The sequence below is a fragment of the Ctenocephalides felis genome, unplaced genomic scaffold (genome assembly GCF_003426905.1).
Source record: "Ctenocephalides felis isolate EL2017-DRISC unplaced genomic scaffold, ASM342690v1 CF-g0.4_SCAFFOLD_03571, whole genome shotgun sequence".
NCBI classification, from domain to species: Eukaryota; Metazoa; Arthropoda; class Insecta; order Siphonaptera; family Pulicidae; genus Ctenocephalides; species Ctenocephalides felis.
The window spans coordinates 65,734,910-65,751,006 of record NW_020539725.1 but is presented as its reverse complement, the minus strand read 5'-3'; the positions used below and the strand labels follow the sequence as shown (position 1 = coordinate 65,751,006).

At 29.1% G+C, this 16,097-nt stretch overlaps 4 protein-coding genes across 4 annotated transcripts in view; 3 read left to right on the top strand and 1 right to left on the bottom strand.

The window, feature by feature from the left end:
• The window catches only part of LOC113386530 (methyltransferase-like protein 17, mitochondrial), a 20,920-nt gene extending 8,147 nt beyond the window's left edge, over positions 1–12,773 (bottom strand). Inside the window, exons 1-8 of the mRNA XM_026624310.1 lie at positions 12,668–12,773; positions 11,995–12,154; positions 11,585–11,927; positions 11,134–11,362; positions 6,148–6,348; positions 4,789–4,847; positions 4,403–4,639; positions 4,214–4,305 (exon numbers count right to left, since the gene is read on the bottom strand). Coding sequence (XP_026480095.1) covers positions 4,214–4,305; positions 4,403–4,639; positions 4,789–4,847; positions 6,148–6,348; positions 11,134–11,362; positions 11,585–11,927; positions 11,995–12,154; positions 12,668–12,721 — 1,375 coding nt within the window. The 5' untranslated portion in view covers positions 12,722–12,773. The remainder of the gene's footprint in view (positions 1–4,213; positions 4,306–4,402; positions 4,640–4,788; positions 4,848–6,147; positions 6,349–11,133; positions 11,363–11,584; positions 11,928–11,994; positions 12,155–12,667) is intronic.
• On the top strand, positions 562–2,811 carry LOC113384814 (protein takeout-like). Its single transcript, XM_026622575.1, has 5 exons — positions 562–635; positions 842–992; positions 1,180–1,316; positions 2,204–2,309; positions 2,384–2,811. The coding sequence occupies exons 1-5, from the start codon at positions 575–577 to the stop codon at positions 2,577–2,579; spliced, it is 651 nt and encodes a 216-aa protein (XP_026478360.1). The 5' UTR covers positions 562–574; the 3' UTR covers positions 2,580–2,811.
• Positions 7,890–9,748, top strand: LOC113384813 (zinc finger protein 436-like). The gene is made up of 2 exons (XM_026622574.1): positions 7,890–7,952; positions 8,251–9,748. The coding sequence occupies exon 2, from the start codon at positions 8,317–8,319 to the stop codon at positions 9,640–9,642; it is 1,326 nt and encodes a 441-aa protein (XP_026478359.1). The 5' UTR covers positions 7,890–7,952; positions 8,251–8,316; the 3' UTR covers positions 9,643–9,748.
• An 838-nt stretch (positions 12,774–13,611) lies between the features above and the next one.
• LOC113386529 (mitochondrial tRNA-specific 2-thiouridylase 1-like) lies at positions 13,612–15,244 on the top strand. Its single transcript, XM_026624309.1, has 6 exons — positions 13,612–13,727; positions 13,798–13,963; positions 14,037–14,221; positions 14,277–14,503; positions 14,582–14,743; positions 14,924–15,244. The coding sequence occupies exons 1-6, from the start codon at positions 13,655–13,657 to the stop codon at positions 15,242–15,244; spliced, it is 1,134 nt and encodes a 377-aa protein (XP_026480094.1). The 5' UTR covers positions 13,612–13,654.
• The last annotated feature ends 853 nt before the right edge of the window (positions 15,245–16,097 follow it).

Genomic DNA, 16,097 nt, shown 5'->3' with positions numbered 1-16,097 from the left:
TTTGCTTTAAAATATTTCGGCATAAAAAATTATAACAAATATATTTGATTTCGCAATCAATTCAATAGATACATTAATTTTTATTGAATTCAGTTTTTTTATTATTTTATTTTTGCTTAATAAATAAATTTAAATTGTATTTTGAACAGTAAATCCATTAAATCCAGAAAAGAACATCTCACATACCCGAAACAATTTTATAATTATTTATTTCTATTCTATAAGAATAAGATAGTTTCTTGATAAAACAAAAAGCCTTTTAGTTCAGAAAAATAAAACATATATTTAATTCAGTTTTTTCATTAATTTATTTTTGTTTAATAAATAAATTTAAATTGTTTTTTGAACAGTAAATCCATTAAATCCAGAAAGGGTCATCCCAACGATTTAATAATTATTTCTATTCTAAAAGAATAAGATAGTTTCTATAAAACAAGAAGCCTTTCAGTTCAGAAAAATAAAACCTAATCATTTCTTAAAAATAATTTAATAACTTATTTATAATATTCTTGTAAATTCTATAATTTTAACGAGAAATTTCCTACTTTCAGCATCAGATGTTCCAAGATGTAAAATGGAAGACAGCCATTGTTTACAAAATGCCATTGGCGAAGGCATCAGAATTATGAAAGATGGTAATTATACTCTACTATTTAACAATTTTAGATGTAGATAATAGTACTCAAAGAAAAAAAGAATTTGGCAAATTATCATCAGAAATTCAAGCAACTTGTCATAAGGCACAATGCCACTTACACCCAGTTGCAATTATATATTTATAGGAAAAAAATTACATTTGTGTCTTTGTATCTGTTTGTTCATATATTTTATTTTATTCCAGGAAATCCAAAAATAAATCTTTTGCCACTGGAGCCTCTGAGAATAAACGAATTATCAATTGATCAAGGGGGCAACAGTTCTGTGAGCATCCAACTTAAAATCTTAAATTGCGACATGCACGGTTTCAGCCAAATCAAAGTTTCAGATGTCGAGTAAGTAAAAATAATAAAAATTGTATGAATGAATGATAGATAATCACAAATAATTGGAAAAGCTACATAGCAGCAACCCCCAAAGAAGAGACTTTTAAAACCCTAATTCGTCACAATATGAACTAAGGTTTAAATTTAAATAACAACCATGTATTTTCATAAAAATTGATAATTTCTATTTTTTCAGATCCTTTTCATCTGAACGTGTAGATTGGCGTATCAAAGCCCTTGTTCCTAGAGTAGAACTTGATGGAGATTTCACCTCGAAGGGACGAATACTTTTGTTCCCAATTACTGGCAAAGGCAAATGCAACCTTACACTTGGTAAATAGAAATCAACTACTTATCCCAAGAAATGCCTACTTTCTATAAAATACTAGCAAACCCGACAAACTCCGTTTCGCCACCAGATGGTTTCGTGAGAAAGATGAAGAAATTTTTTGTTTGTTTTATATTTGAAAAGGAAAAAATTATTTTATTACACAACAGTAATGAATTTATTTCGATTACAAAAATGAAGTGTTTTTTTAGTTGAACTTCTCTAAGTAATTGAAAGTGAATCCGCAAATTATCCGTTTCATTGAAGTGCTCTTTGGTAAACCACATTTTTTGTTTTTTGGTCTGACGTTAACACAAACAAAGCGGATGGTTTTCCAACTCGTGAACAGGCAACGTATAACTGCCCATGTGAAAAACAATGATTTTCTATAAAATCTATTTGAAATTTATCCCGCAAACACTAAGCGATTGGCCTTGCGACTTGTTATTGCGAACGCAAGGCGAACGGGAAATTGCAATCGTTTGAAGTCAAACGAAAGACCAGTCGGAATCATTGGTATGTCACCAAATCGCCAGCAATTTTTGATTGAATGGTGAAATTCAGTGCGTGTACATCATTATTCTTTGCGGCAAGAATTGCTCGTTGACTTAACCAAGCATAATTCTGATAATTCTTACTAATGTCATTACTCGAATTTTCAATTACGGTGCGTGAAGTTCCAGCAATTTGCATTAAGGCACCATTAATTTTCTTAGCTATAAACCTTGCGAAACCCGAGACCTTTCCAACGAATGCAAAATTGTCGAAATCGGTTCGTGCGTTCTGGAGTTATTTCGTTAGGAAGGAAAACCCGACTTATTTTTTTATATATATATATGTAGATATACAGCATATGTAACTATTTTTCATAACATAAAATTAATTCCTCTAGTTGACTTGGATATTACAGCAGCTTTACGATCTGGAGAACCGGTGACTAAAAACAACAAACAATATTACACAATAGAAAATGTTGAACTTAAATTCCAACCCAAAAGGTACCACATTCACCAATTTAACTTATAAGAAGTAATTTAACATTTTTCAGTTTAAAATATTCTATTTCTTTCAGAATGTATCTAACTTTCAACAACCCAGACCAAGACAGACTTCTAGAAGACCAAACCAACAGATTTTTAAACGAAAATTGGAAAGATTTATTCGAAGAGCTGAAACCATCCTTCCAGGACTCTTTCTCAGCATTGTTTAAAGAAATCGCAGCAAGAGTTTTCGATAGAGTTCCCATTAAAGATATGTTCCTTAAGTGAATTTTGGAAATATAAATGATAGAAGAAATTAGTACTTAATAATACTCAAAGATAAGATATAAGATTGAGGCGGAACACCTGGGCTTAGGATTAAGAATATTGGATACTGAGTGAATCTTAGTTTGAATATGTGTATGAAGATGTTATTTATTACCTTGATTTTAAGTTTGTTATAAAAATTTATATAAATAAAATGATCAAATATGAAATGTTATACATTAGATACAACAAAATGTACAATATTAACACAATAGGTTATATAAAATGTATATACAAATAAAATAAATATATGAAACTGATATTCCATTTTGTGATAATTTGAGAACCTCAAGGGGACTTATAGTAATCGTCCAAAAATTTTGCGTATCTTTAGGTTTCAGAGTTTACTGAATATTTTGGCTGTGTGTGTGTGTACGTATGTATGTGCGGATACAATTTTTCGTCGAAGTTTTCTCAAGCAATTTGAATTATTCAAAAATCATTCGATTCCTATTAATAAGGAGACGTGGTGATTTCTTTTTGGATGAGGCAGGTCAAGCAGTTTCAGAGATACGGAGCAAAGAGTGCAGAAAATACAAATCGAGTTTTTGAGAGAACGGAGTACCGGATTTGAATTATCTAAAAAACATTCAATTTGTAATGCTTGGGAGAAGAGATGATTAGTTTTTGGCAAAGACAGGTCCTGCCGTTTCGAAAATACACAGCTAAATGTGCAAAAAATGGCAGTGTCCGATTTGAATGGTCTAAAAAACTTTCTGCTTGTATTGACAAAACAATTGCTTTTGAGGATAAAAAATTATTACATCTTTTTTTATTTTCCGTAAAATATTTTTGTAATTTTGGATTAAAAATTCAAAAAATTACCCAGGCTAAGCACAGTCTAAGCGCCACTTTGGTACAAATGTTTACTCAAGTGCGTTTAGACTGTTTATGAATTGGAACACTTTTCCAATTTTGTGAAAACTATTGAAAAACGTGGAAATGCCGCCAAGCTGAGCCCAGTATAAGTGAAAATGCAGCACAGAATTATTTGCAAGTGCGTTTAGACTGTGACTATACGGGAGCACTTTTTCAATTTTGTTTAAATTAGGCAACTATTTTTTAGAAATTGAATTGGAAATGAAATGACGATTGTTAATGTTCTGGAGATAAATTGATTTATGATTTATGATTTACATTTGATTTGCTCAAATATAACAAGATAGCAAAAATAAAGAAAGTTACAGTATTTGTAATAATATATTTGAAAACGTTGAAAATTTCTCAAATATTTTATTACGGTACAGGAAGTTCCAGCAATTTGCCTTAAGTGCACCACTAGTTTTTCATTTAATTCAGCAAGAAACACATAAATTTAATAAATAAAACCTTCACAGTAATTACTCTGATAGTAAATTCATTTGAAAGTCTAACCACAACAGTGCAATACAAATAGATGATTTATATATTGAAACATAAATCATTCAAAAAGTATCAATTCAAAAATGAACATACCTGGAAATCTTCCTCCTTAAATCTTCTATTGTTGAATATAAATACAAATTTCTTATACGTTTATATTATCAAACTTATATTTTATAAACTTATATAATTAATATATAGATAGTTAGCTTATTCATCAGTCTCATTATCACTATGACTAAATCTTGACTTTTTCTCGACTTCTGTTAAAGTAACGGGTAACAAATCACCCCATTTGCTCGACCTCACACAATGGTAAGCCGTTCTGCAAAGAAATAATAAAAAATACGTAGAAAACAATATAACAAAGTATAAATGTATTATATCATGCAATATATTTTATATTTCTTCCTTCTACTTACTTTCCATGTTTAGCAGCAGTAACAACGACTTCTTTTAATTGACCATCAGAAGTGCACATTCTGCACACGGTGTGTTTCGACCTCACCAAAGTGGGCCTAACTATTCTCGGCCAAGTACAAGTAACAGAATCACCCTTGTCATCATATACTTCCTCATCACTTTTCACATTAACCTCATCGCTTGTACTTTCTTTCTTGTCAATATTAAGATTTCTGATCGATTCTTCTCTTTCAGAACTGAAGCGATTGAGTTTTTGCCTCAATTTTTTTTTAGTTAATACATCTGTTGATGAGTCGCTGATTGCTTTTTTTCTGAGAACTATGTAACTGAATCGTTCTGTTTTGATTTGGGATACAGCGGCTAGAGGTATAGTTGAATATTTTACTTCAAAATTGCATGGGTTTCATCTGTCATGAATCGTGGACATGGTTTGGAGTGCGGACACTGAAAGATATAATAATAAATGATATACAGATTAAAAATACTATGTAAATAAATGATAGAAAACTAGTGGGGCGCATGGCATCGTGCCTTAAGGCAAATTGCTGGAACTTCCCGTTCCAAAATTATTTGTTTTTAAAAAGATAAACATTTTGAAAAAAATATACTCTGAAAAAATTAGACTTTTGAGAAACCATAAATTTTTGACAAAAATTTATTTTTCTTGAAAAAAAGACTTTTGAAGAAAAATGTATTTTGAAATATTTTGGAAATTCTAAACTTTTTTTCAAAGCAATTGTACTGCTTTAACTACATAGAGACAAAATATCCAAGCGCGTAAGCGCCGCGTCGCCGTCTAACGGATAAACATTGGTACGGAACCCATAGGAATGTAAACAAAATTTAAACTTATTGTTAAAATCTCTATAAAATATCCGATAATTTGATGTGCACATGTCTAATAATCATTTTTGACCGCCAAATGGCATTTTTTTTTACTTTTTCTACAAGATCTCCGAAACCGCTAAACCTGCCTTCATGAAAATTTGATCAGTTCTTCATCTTGTAAATACAAGTAAAATGCTTTTTGAATTATTCAAATCGGACACTCCGTTCTCTTAAAAAACAGAGTTACCGTTTTTGGTACTTTTTGCCCCATATCTTCGGAACGGCTAGACCTGCCTTTGCCAAAAACTAATCAGCACGTGTCCTTATCAATACGAATCGAATGTTTTTTGAATTATTCAAATTGCCTCATTCGTGTTCCCGAAATCGTCGACGAAAATTTGTATCCGCACACACATACATACACGCACACATACACACACATACACACACACATACATCAATTTTTTCTGAGGTATGCCAAAATATTCAGAAACCTCTAAAACGTAGATATATAAAAAATATAAAATATAAAAGATATAGATATAAAAATATAAAGGATATATAAAAATTTTCACTTTCGATTTTATTGCGATTTCTATAACTTGCCTTACGGGAAGTTAATAAAAATAACAATATTATAAAATAACACCATAATAATTCAGTTTTTTTGCTGGATAATGAAGATAATGTTATGATAACTGCACCATCTAGAATTCAATTATCATAACATTTTTATATATAAAATACACCTGATCTCACAGCAAATGAATAGACATTTTCATAATTTTCAATACCAAGAACAAGCATAAGAGACCATTGCCATGACAACGCTACTTTATGAGCTATGTTACAGCAGAATTGCCCCCTCACTTACTGTTGAAAATGTTTTGTTACAAATGATTATTAATATTATTACCGGGGCGAATATTTCTGCATCATATTGCAACAGAAAGTCTCGTGCTTCAGAAATCAATCTAAATCCAGCATTCGTTCCCATTTCTACGATAACTAAAAATTGTTCAGTTTTGTTCCACAATTTTACCAGTTTCTCCAAACGCAATTCTGGTGTCGACATTTCAAAAAGGGTGTAGGCACATAGGACTATATCGTATCTGATCTGAAAAATAGACAATACATAATTAGAATTGAATAATTGGGGAATATAGATTGTTAACTTATTCATCAGTCTCTCGATCACTAATACTAAATCTTGTCTTTTTGCAAAATGGCATTGAACACAAATTTATGAAATTACAACTTAATAAAAAAAATTGTGACTTCGAATACTCATCTTCTATATATATAAAAATAAGTCGGGTTTTCCTTCCTGACGAAATAACTCCAGAACGCACGAACCGATTTCGACAATTTTGCATTCGTTGGAAAGGTCTCGGGCTCCGCAAGGTTTATAGCTAAGAAAATTAGTTGTGCATGGCATCGTGCCTTAATGCAAGCTGCTGGAACTTCACGCACCAAAAATTCAAGTAATGACATTAGTGAGAATTATCAGAATTATGGTTGGTTAAGTCAACGAGCACTTCTGGCCGCAAAGAATAATGATGTACACGCACTAAATTTCACCATTCAATTAAAAAATGCTGGCGATTTGGTGACATACCAATGATTCCGACTGGTCTTCCGTTTGACTTCAAACGATTGCAATTTCCAGTTCGCCTTGCGTTCGCAATAACAAATCGCAAGACCAATCGCTTAGTGTTTGCGGGATAAATTTAAAATAGACTATTTAGAAAATCATTGTTTTTCACATGGGCAGTTATACGTTGCCTGTTCACGAGTTAGAAAACCATCCGCTTTGTTTGTGTTAACGTCAGACCAAAAAACAAAAAATGTGGTTGACCAAAGAGCACTTCAATGAAACGGATAATTTGCGGATTCACTTTCACTTACTTAGAGAAGTTCAACTAAAAAACACTTAATTTTTGTAATCGAAATAAAATCATTACTGTTGTATAATAAAATCAAATTTTTCCTTTTCAAATATAAAGCAAACAAAAATTTCTTTCATCTTCATCTTTCTCACGAAACCATCTGGTGGCGAAACGGAGTTCGTCGGGTTTGCTAGTTGGGTATAAAAATGTTAAAAATATCACGCCATTATTTCATTTAATGTATTTTTATAATTAAATTGCATGAAAATTTTCGTTAAAATCGTCAGAAAAAGTCTACAATCAATTATACAAAAAATTATTTAAATTTAATTGTTAGATGTTGATGTCAAATTCTTACCGAAATTGAATTCTTTCCGATACTAAAAGCTTTAACATTATATATCTTGTTTCAAACATTATACTATAACAACTTATACAGTTATTGAGTAACATTTAATTAAATTAATCGTTGCACAATTTTACAAACTTTCAAACCTCCATTTTAAACACATCGTTTGACCTCGTTGATTTTCGTTTTTGACGAAATACCACGGAAAAAAAATTGTCATCGGGCAACACTAGACAAATGTCAAATGTCATTAAATAAAAATGTAAAAGAAAACATTGCAACAAATCATATTATAAATAATTATATCAATAAAAAAGGATTAAAATACATAAACAATAAACAGAAAATAAATTAAAAAATATATATAAAGAAATGATAGTGTACAATTTGCATGTATGAATAATTGTGTAAATAACATAAGGTTATATCAACAAAGTTGACAGGAATTAATTGGAATAAGAATGGAAATATTTTTTAAAAAAGGTATGTTATGTATATTTATACTGTATGGAATATATTTCGCTTCTATTTACTGCTCAAATTTAAATCATGTGTAAAAGTTTTTGCCTTGATTTTATTTTTTGTGGAGTTTAGGCAAATTTCTACAATTACAATAATATGTAATCTGTATTATCACATAATTTCTAATTTATTTCTATATATTCATTGTATCTAGAGATATATATAATTAATTAAATTCTATTAGCACAACATTTTTGATAAATTAATTGATTTGAAATGAAAATGTGATTTATTTTATCACCTTTTAAATTTATTTCAGGTTGTGAGTTAGTGCTCCAATAAACAAAAGAATATCATTGTTAATTTGATCAATAATTTATTAAGAATGAATAACTTTACTGGTCCATATGCAGAACAAATATTTGCTCTAAATTTAACCAACAATAATTCAGAAAGAACAACATATACCAACAATGTCCAAATTAAAACCGAACCTTATGCTAAAGATTCCACTTACGTGCCAAAAGTTAAAACAGAAGCAAATGATTTTGAAGAAAACGAAGTGCAATGTAAATCTGAAATAATAGACCCCGAATACGAAAGGTTTGATCTAACAAATTCATCTATCAGTAATGATATGTTTTATCCGAATGCGCAAATAAAACAAGAAGCTTATGACTACGAAAGTACTACAGATGATAACTCCAACAATGTACCAATGGAATATGAAAGCCATGATTCCAGATTATACTACAGTAATAAATCTAATACTTGTAATACGTGTGGTAAAACGTTTAAATCAAATTATTCCATCAAAATACATATGCTGACGCATACGAACTACAGGCCTCATAAATGTCACATATGTGAAAAAGCTTTTAAATTACCGTCTCATTTACGAGAGCACATTCTGACTCACCAGTCTGAAGGCCCTCATAAATGCACACTTTGTGAAAAGACTTTCAATCAATCGAGTCACTTAAAAAGGCACTTTTTATTACATACTGGACATCGAGCTTATAAATGTGAAGAGTGTGGTAAAACATTTGTTAGTAATGGTAATTTAAAAGAACATATGCTTACGCACAGGAGTGTGAGGGATTATGAATGCGACAGATGCCACAGAGCATTTCATAGACATTCACATTTAAAGAAGCACTTGGCAGAACACGATACTGATAAGTACAATTACGAGAAAAAAGAGGAGTATATTTGTGAAAAATGTGGTAAAGTTTATAAATTGTATGCGGCTTATAAAAATCACTTAGAAAAAGAAGTGCATGAACCAAAAGAATATAAATGCCACATATGTTCCAAAGTGTTCTTTGAAAAACATAATTTAGGTCGACATATTTCAAGACACGCAAAAGAAAAAGTGTTTGAATGCGGCATATGCAATAAAGGCTTCACTGAAGCCTTTAATCTTAAAAAACATTTAATAGTTCATACAGGAGAAAAACCTTATTCTTGCCAAATATGCAATAAATCATTTAGCGCCGATGCAAATCTAAAAACACACATGTTAGTACATTCTGATGAAAAGCCTTTCAAGTGCGAATTCTGCGATAAATTATTCAAAAGAGCATATGATGTTAAAATGCATCAAATGACCCATCAAAAAGTTCGTCCCTGTAAATGTGTTATCTGTGATAAAACATTCACTAAAGAAATATATGTTAAAAGACATATGATGAAATCTCATAAAGTATAATATAGTATGTTATTTTATTTGTTGTTATAAATGATCTATTAAATAGAAATGTGCAATAAAGTCGACCGGGAATCTTCAGAAGGAAGCCGACTTGAAAGAAATAATATATAGCTGAATTTATTGTAAAAATTATAAAATATTAATTATTTGCATCACAGTTTGTGTAACACCATTCTGGAAATGGTATTTGTTTTTGAATCTTATTAAATATTTTAAATACATGTGATATTAAAAATTGATGCTCTTTTATTACATATAAAATTTTTCTGTAATGATGTATATATGTAGATATACTCCTCCTAAACTATTATAAGAATTTTGATAAATCTTTCTGAAGTTTGTTAAGGAAATATTTTATGATGTATGCGATTATAAAATTATAGTAATATTGTAGAAATAAATAGAAAAAATTGCAAAAAACGAATGAAAACTCATCTGCCCAAAATTTCAATTTACTTATGAGTCTAGAGTCTAGACAATATAAAAATATGTACAATAAATTCATGAATGTGAATAAGAAAAATAAAATATCTACATTATTATTGCCAAAAAGCAGCTGAAATGTGCCAGAAATTAAAATAATATGAAATACAGTACATGTATGGCAGATTGAATGATACATATGAACAGGATTTGACAAATTAATTCACTTAAAATATAAAATTAAGTAATAATCAGGGTTGGCTAGGGTGCCAACACAAGATTTGGATATGAAATTTTCAATATAGTTTCTCTTTCAATATAATTCAATAAATATATAATTTCTTTGCATCTTTTACTAATGCGCAATTATTAAAATATGTTAAAAATTTCACAATAAAACAACAAATGGAAAAATAAAGATAAATAAAAAGTAAAAGTAAGGCTAAAATTTTTTTGATCTCTATGATTTGCTCAATAGAATAAATCGCATAAAATGCCCATAATAAGTAAGTGAAATGTTTCAAAAGCCATGTAATAATTAATGATAATAATTATGATAATAAACTGTTAAAATAGGTAAAATAATAAGAGACGCCAGAAAAAAAATGGGCGCTGAGGACCCAATTATATTAAAATATTACTAAAAAAATGTAATTTAAATATTATAATTACTAAAAACAGTTAAAATATGACACCAGATTATAAAAATTATAGGCAACATTATTGAAGCAATTAGTTTGGGTGAAAAAATCCATTCGGAGGTAATATTGTACTTTTACCATGGATATATATTAATTTTTTCTGAATTTGTTATACTGTTTAAAAAACTCAGCATTTTATTTAAAGCAGTTCTACATTTTACATCATCGCTCATATTGTAAAATGTATATGCATTTTGGTGTGAAGAATAATTCATAAAACAATAATTATTATTTTTAGGTAAATGGTAAATATTAGTATGGGATATTAAAATTTTTTAGACATAAATACAAGACATGTATCGGGTCATCTAGTAATATATATATATATATATATATATATATATATATTTAATTTATCAAAATTTACCTCTCTTGCTGCAGGCAAAAACTGTCTATATGAGATTCCTTTTATAGGGTTCAGTTTATTCCCCCGGCCACCTTTGAGAATAATATCAGCCAAGTCGTTCATTGAACTTGATGAATCAACACAAAAATATTCAAAAATGTTTGATTTCCAAAAATGGTTTACTGCCCATGTACCAGTACCTACACCTGACCCAAAATCCAAGAAACTTTTTGGTTTGAAATCAGGAACCCTGAAAAAATAATAAAGAAACAGGTTTAATAAAAATAATATTTTTAGAAAAATCATAATAATAATTATGTAAATTGATGAAAGGATCACTATTACTTTAACATTTATACACAAATAATATTTAATTACTGAAAAGAGTTAATATATTTTTAATTAAATACAAATTTAATACTTTTTACTTATTACCAGAGAACATTGGAGTTCAAATAATTACTTTTATTACCTGTCATATATTTCTCCAAAAATTCTAACAAGTACAGCATATTCCTGAGCAGATCTTCCAAACATATAAGTCAGAGCTCCCAAATCATCATACGACATTGGCTTCCAGCCATATATTTGTTTATTACATTTTACCATTACTTCATTATGTAAGAATTTCTCTTGTTTAACTCTTTCTTCTTCCGGCATGTCATCAGTAAATTTATATTTTGACTTTTCTAATATTTTTAATCTAATTTGTTCATATTTATCTCGCCTTTCGAGCTGTGTGGGAGGCGGGTGTCTTCCAGCTAAGTATCTGTTTAATTCTTGGCCATCATTTACTAATTTCTTTATTGGAAAATCTAAAGAACAAACATGAACCATATTATAAATACTTGACATTTATATATAAAAGTATTTTATTATTACCTTGTATAGAATTTTCCATTGCCTTGATATACTCAATTGGAAGCTGAACATTTTTATATTTCATAACACCAGGATGTTTACGTGGTTTATATATTGCATTCTGTATATCTTCGTTGACTTTTTCATCTAACAGTACAGCTGTTCGAACTGTGCTCATAAACTGAAAAAAGGTAATGTGATTAACAAACAAATAATTCATAAGATACAAACATTAAACATTGTTAGATAAAAGTACAAATTTATATTATTAAGCTAATTGAATGTTTTATACAACTTTACTAATGTTTTAAGTAAAAATATATTGTATATAATTATATTAAACTATTCTTTGAGCTTAATAAAGATTTACATCAGAAATATATTAGCACAATGTGCGAAACCGGGAATTAGTTATAATAAGTGCAATGCAATAAGAAGATCTTGAACATGTTTACTCGGGGTAATTGAAAGTATTACTACGGTAGATGTAACTGTATATGGTTATCTTATACATCCAATATTTAAATACATGATAAAACAGAAACATAATCGTTCCATTTAAATAACTTAGAAGAATTGTTTTCATCTGAATCACAAATGCATCTTTTCCATTTCATCTTAATTTATCATCAAAACACTTAGGTTGGCTAAATACTATAAAAAACGATATACACATAAATATCTTTCACTATACCTTTAAATTATGAAATATTTTATTAAAAATTGAACTAATATTTAGTTTCAACATTTTAATACATCAAAAAGACAGCAGAAATGAGAAAACATAACCTCAAAATCAGCACAATCGAAAACAATTATAAATTGAACATATTAATTTTTACTATACCTTTACATTATGAAATATTTTATTAGAAAGTAAACTTATATTTAGTTTCAACATTTTAATTAATCATAAATTAAATATATTTTAATTTAATTCATTTTATTCTTTTTACACATAACCCAACTTCAACGCATGACATTTGACAGTTTAACACATTGAAAGAAATACAACATAACCTCAAAATTTTTATAGACCAGAATTAAATATTATAACGATAATTTATGAAAAGATGTTTTAATTTGAAATTAAATTCAATATAAATGTATTTATTGTAATTATATAAGTGTTAATATTTATAGGTAACTTAGGAATTCAATTAATTTGGAATTACCATTTACTTCCACATACATACTTTGCTTCAGCTCATTAATTACCAATAATCTTATATATTGTTTATATTATATACTGTTTATATTATATACTAATAATATTCAATAATATTATATATTATTTACACTAATTACTTTTTTAAATTTCATATAATGTCCTTTTTATCCTGAAGTTTAACATTTATTTTGTTTGGGTCTCTATCGTTTGTCTTCGGTCAACATTTTAAGCAAGTATTTATAATTGTTTTGTTAGAATGTGCAAACATAAAATAAATCTATTTATCTATTCAATTCAGTTTTCTATCTGACAAATTAATCTAATTATAATTTAATCTATCTATTAAAAGCAGATAAATAACTGTTTCGATAAAGATCTGAAGCAAAAAAAGTATATTTTTTAATTTTTAATTCTTTTTTTAAACAAAGTTTGTTTCATTTTGCAGCTGATATATTATCATACTCTATTATTACTGATTTGTATTAAATATATAACAAATGCAAATAAAATATGAAAAGAGTAGTCGTAGGAGTCTCTGGAGGAGTTGACAGTGCAGTAACTGCACTTTTGCTCAAGCAAAAAGGTATACAGCTGTTATATATATATATATATATATATATATATATCATTAATATTATTTATTTATTTTATAGGATATGATGTTCAAGGTGTATTTATGAAAAACTGGGACACGGGCGAAGAAACTGGTGTTTGTACGACTTCAAAAGATCTAGAAGATGCAAAATGGATGTGTGATCAAATCAAAATTCCTTTTCGTGAAGTTAATTATGTGAAACATTATTGGAATGATGTCTTTAGGTAGATATTAAACTCTTGAGATTTTTATACTTGAAAACCTAAATATGATTTAATTATTTTTTATTTTTATTAGTCATTTAGTTTCTGGTTACCAAAAAGGCTTAACACCAAATCCCGACATACTCTGCAACCGAAACGTGAAATTCAACCATTTTCTTAACTATGCACTAAACGATTTACAAGCTGATGCTGTTGCAACTGGACACTACGCTAGAACAACATTTGGACCGTATTTGGAAAACTATCAACCAAATACAGGTAATACAGTTAAAATAATTTCTATAATCTGTATGTAAGTATTTTTTATCTCTAGATGTGCATCTATTGGAAGCTTTTGACAAAACAAAATGCCAAGCTTTTTTCTTATGTGGAATCAGACAAAAATCTTTGAGACGTATAATGTTTCCATTGGGCGAATTAAGGAAGGTGGATGTTAAAGAAATTGCTAGAAATTCTGGTTTAGTTAGGTTGGCCAAGAAGAAGGAAAGTATGGGGATTTGTTTCATTGGGAAAAGGCATTTCCAAGATTTTATAGCAGAGGTGAGGGGATGATAATTGTTTTATATTGTGTTCTGTGAAAAATTTATAATATTTTCTAATCTAATTTGGTACTTTTAGTATGTCGATCACATTCCTGGCAACTTCATCGACGTGGACACTGGCAAAGTGGTTGGCACCCACAATGGTATCCACATGTGGACAATTGGACAACGGACAAACTTATCAGGGTTCAGCAAAGCCTACTTTATTTTGAAGAAGATTTCCCCTGATATTTTAGTAGTAAGTAATTGATTCAGCTTGATAAATTTTCAACTTTCAACTTTGTTATTTTTTAATTTTTGTGTTGTATTTTAATAATAATAATAAACAAGTGGTAAAAAAATGGATAGTAGAAACATTCATTGCTTTCTTTTACGACACTTTAAAAATGACCTAAAATTCTGGTCTTTTATCTTTTAGGCTGCTGGTACAGACCACCCCAGATTGCACACAAGATTTGTCTTATCCCACGAACCGAATTGGATTTGCCACGAGCCACTGGAGTTGACCAAAAACAAAATATTGGAATGCTCTTTTCGATTTCAGCATACAAAACCTTTAATTTCATGTCGTATAGTTAAATATTCTGTAAATAAATTGTTTATTATGTTAGAAAAATCAGCAAGAGCGATAACTCCTGGACAATATGCTGTTTTTTATAAAGACGGTGAATGTTTGGGAGGCGCTCAGATTATTGGACCGGGACCATCAGATATTTATTTTAATAGAGAAGAGTTATGATATAGAACTATAATAATTAGGTAACAGTAATAGAAAAATAAAATAATATTGTGAAGAGTAAAATGTTGTTTGTAAATTTATGAAATATGATATATGTATGAGGGCTTATAATAATATTTTAGGATGGACATTTTTATTTAATACACATAGTTTTTAACTTCCCAAGGGCAAGTTATAGTAATCGCAAAAAAATCAAAAATAATTTTTTTAATATATCTTTACGTTTCAGAGGTTTCTGAATATTTTGGCGTACCTTAGAAAAAATGGATGTATGTGTGTGTATGTGTGTATGTGTGTTCGGATATAAATTTTCTTCGACGATTTTGGAAACACGGATGAAGCGATTTGAATAATTCAAAAAACATTTGATTCGTATTGATAAGGAGACATGCTGATTAGTTTTTGGCGAAGGCAGGTCTAACCGTTCGGAAGATATGAGGCAAAAAGTGCCGAAAACAGTAACTCAGTTATTAAGAGAACGGAGCGTCCGATTTGAATAATTCAGAAAACATTTTACTTATATTAACAAGAGGAAGAACTGCTAAAATTTTAATGAAGGCAGGTATAGCGGTTTCGGAAATCTGGTAAAAAAAGTAAAAAAAATGCCATCTGGCGGTCAAAAATGATCATTAGACATATGCACATTAAATTATCAGATATTTTATAGAGATTTTAACAATAAGTATACATTTTGTTTACATTGCTATGGGTTCCGTACCAACGTTTCTCCGTTAGACGGCGGCGCGGCGCTTACGCGCTTCGATATTTTATCTCTGTGCAGTTGAAGCCGTACGATTACATTGAAAAAAAGTTCAGAACTCCCAAAACATTTCAAAATACACTTTTCTTCAAA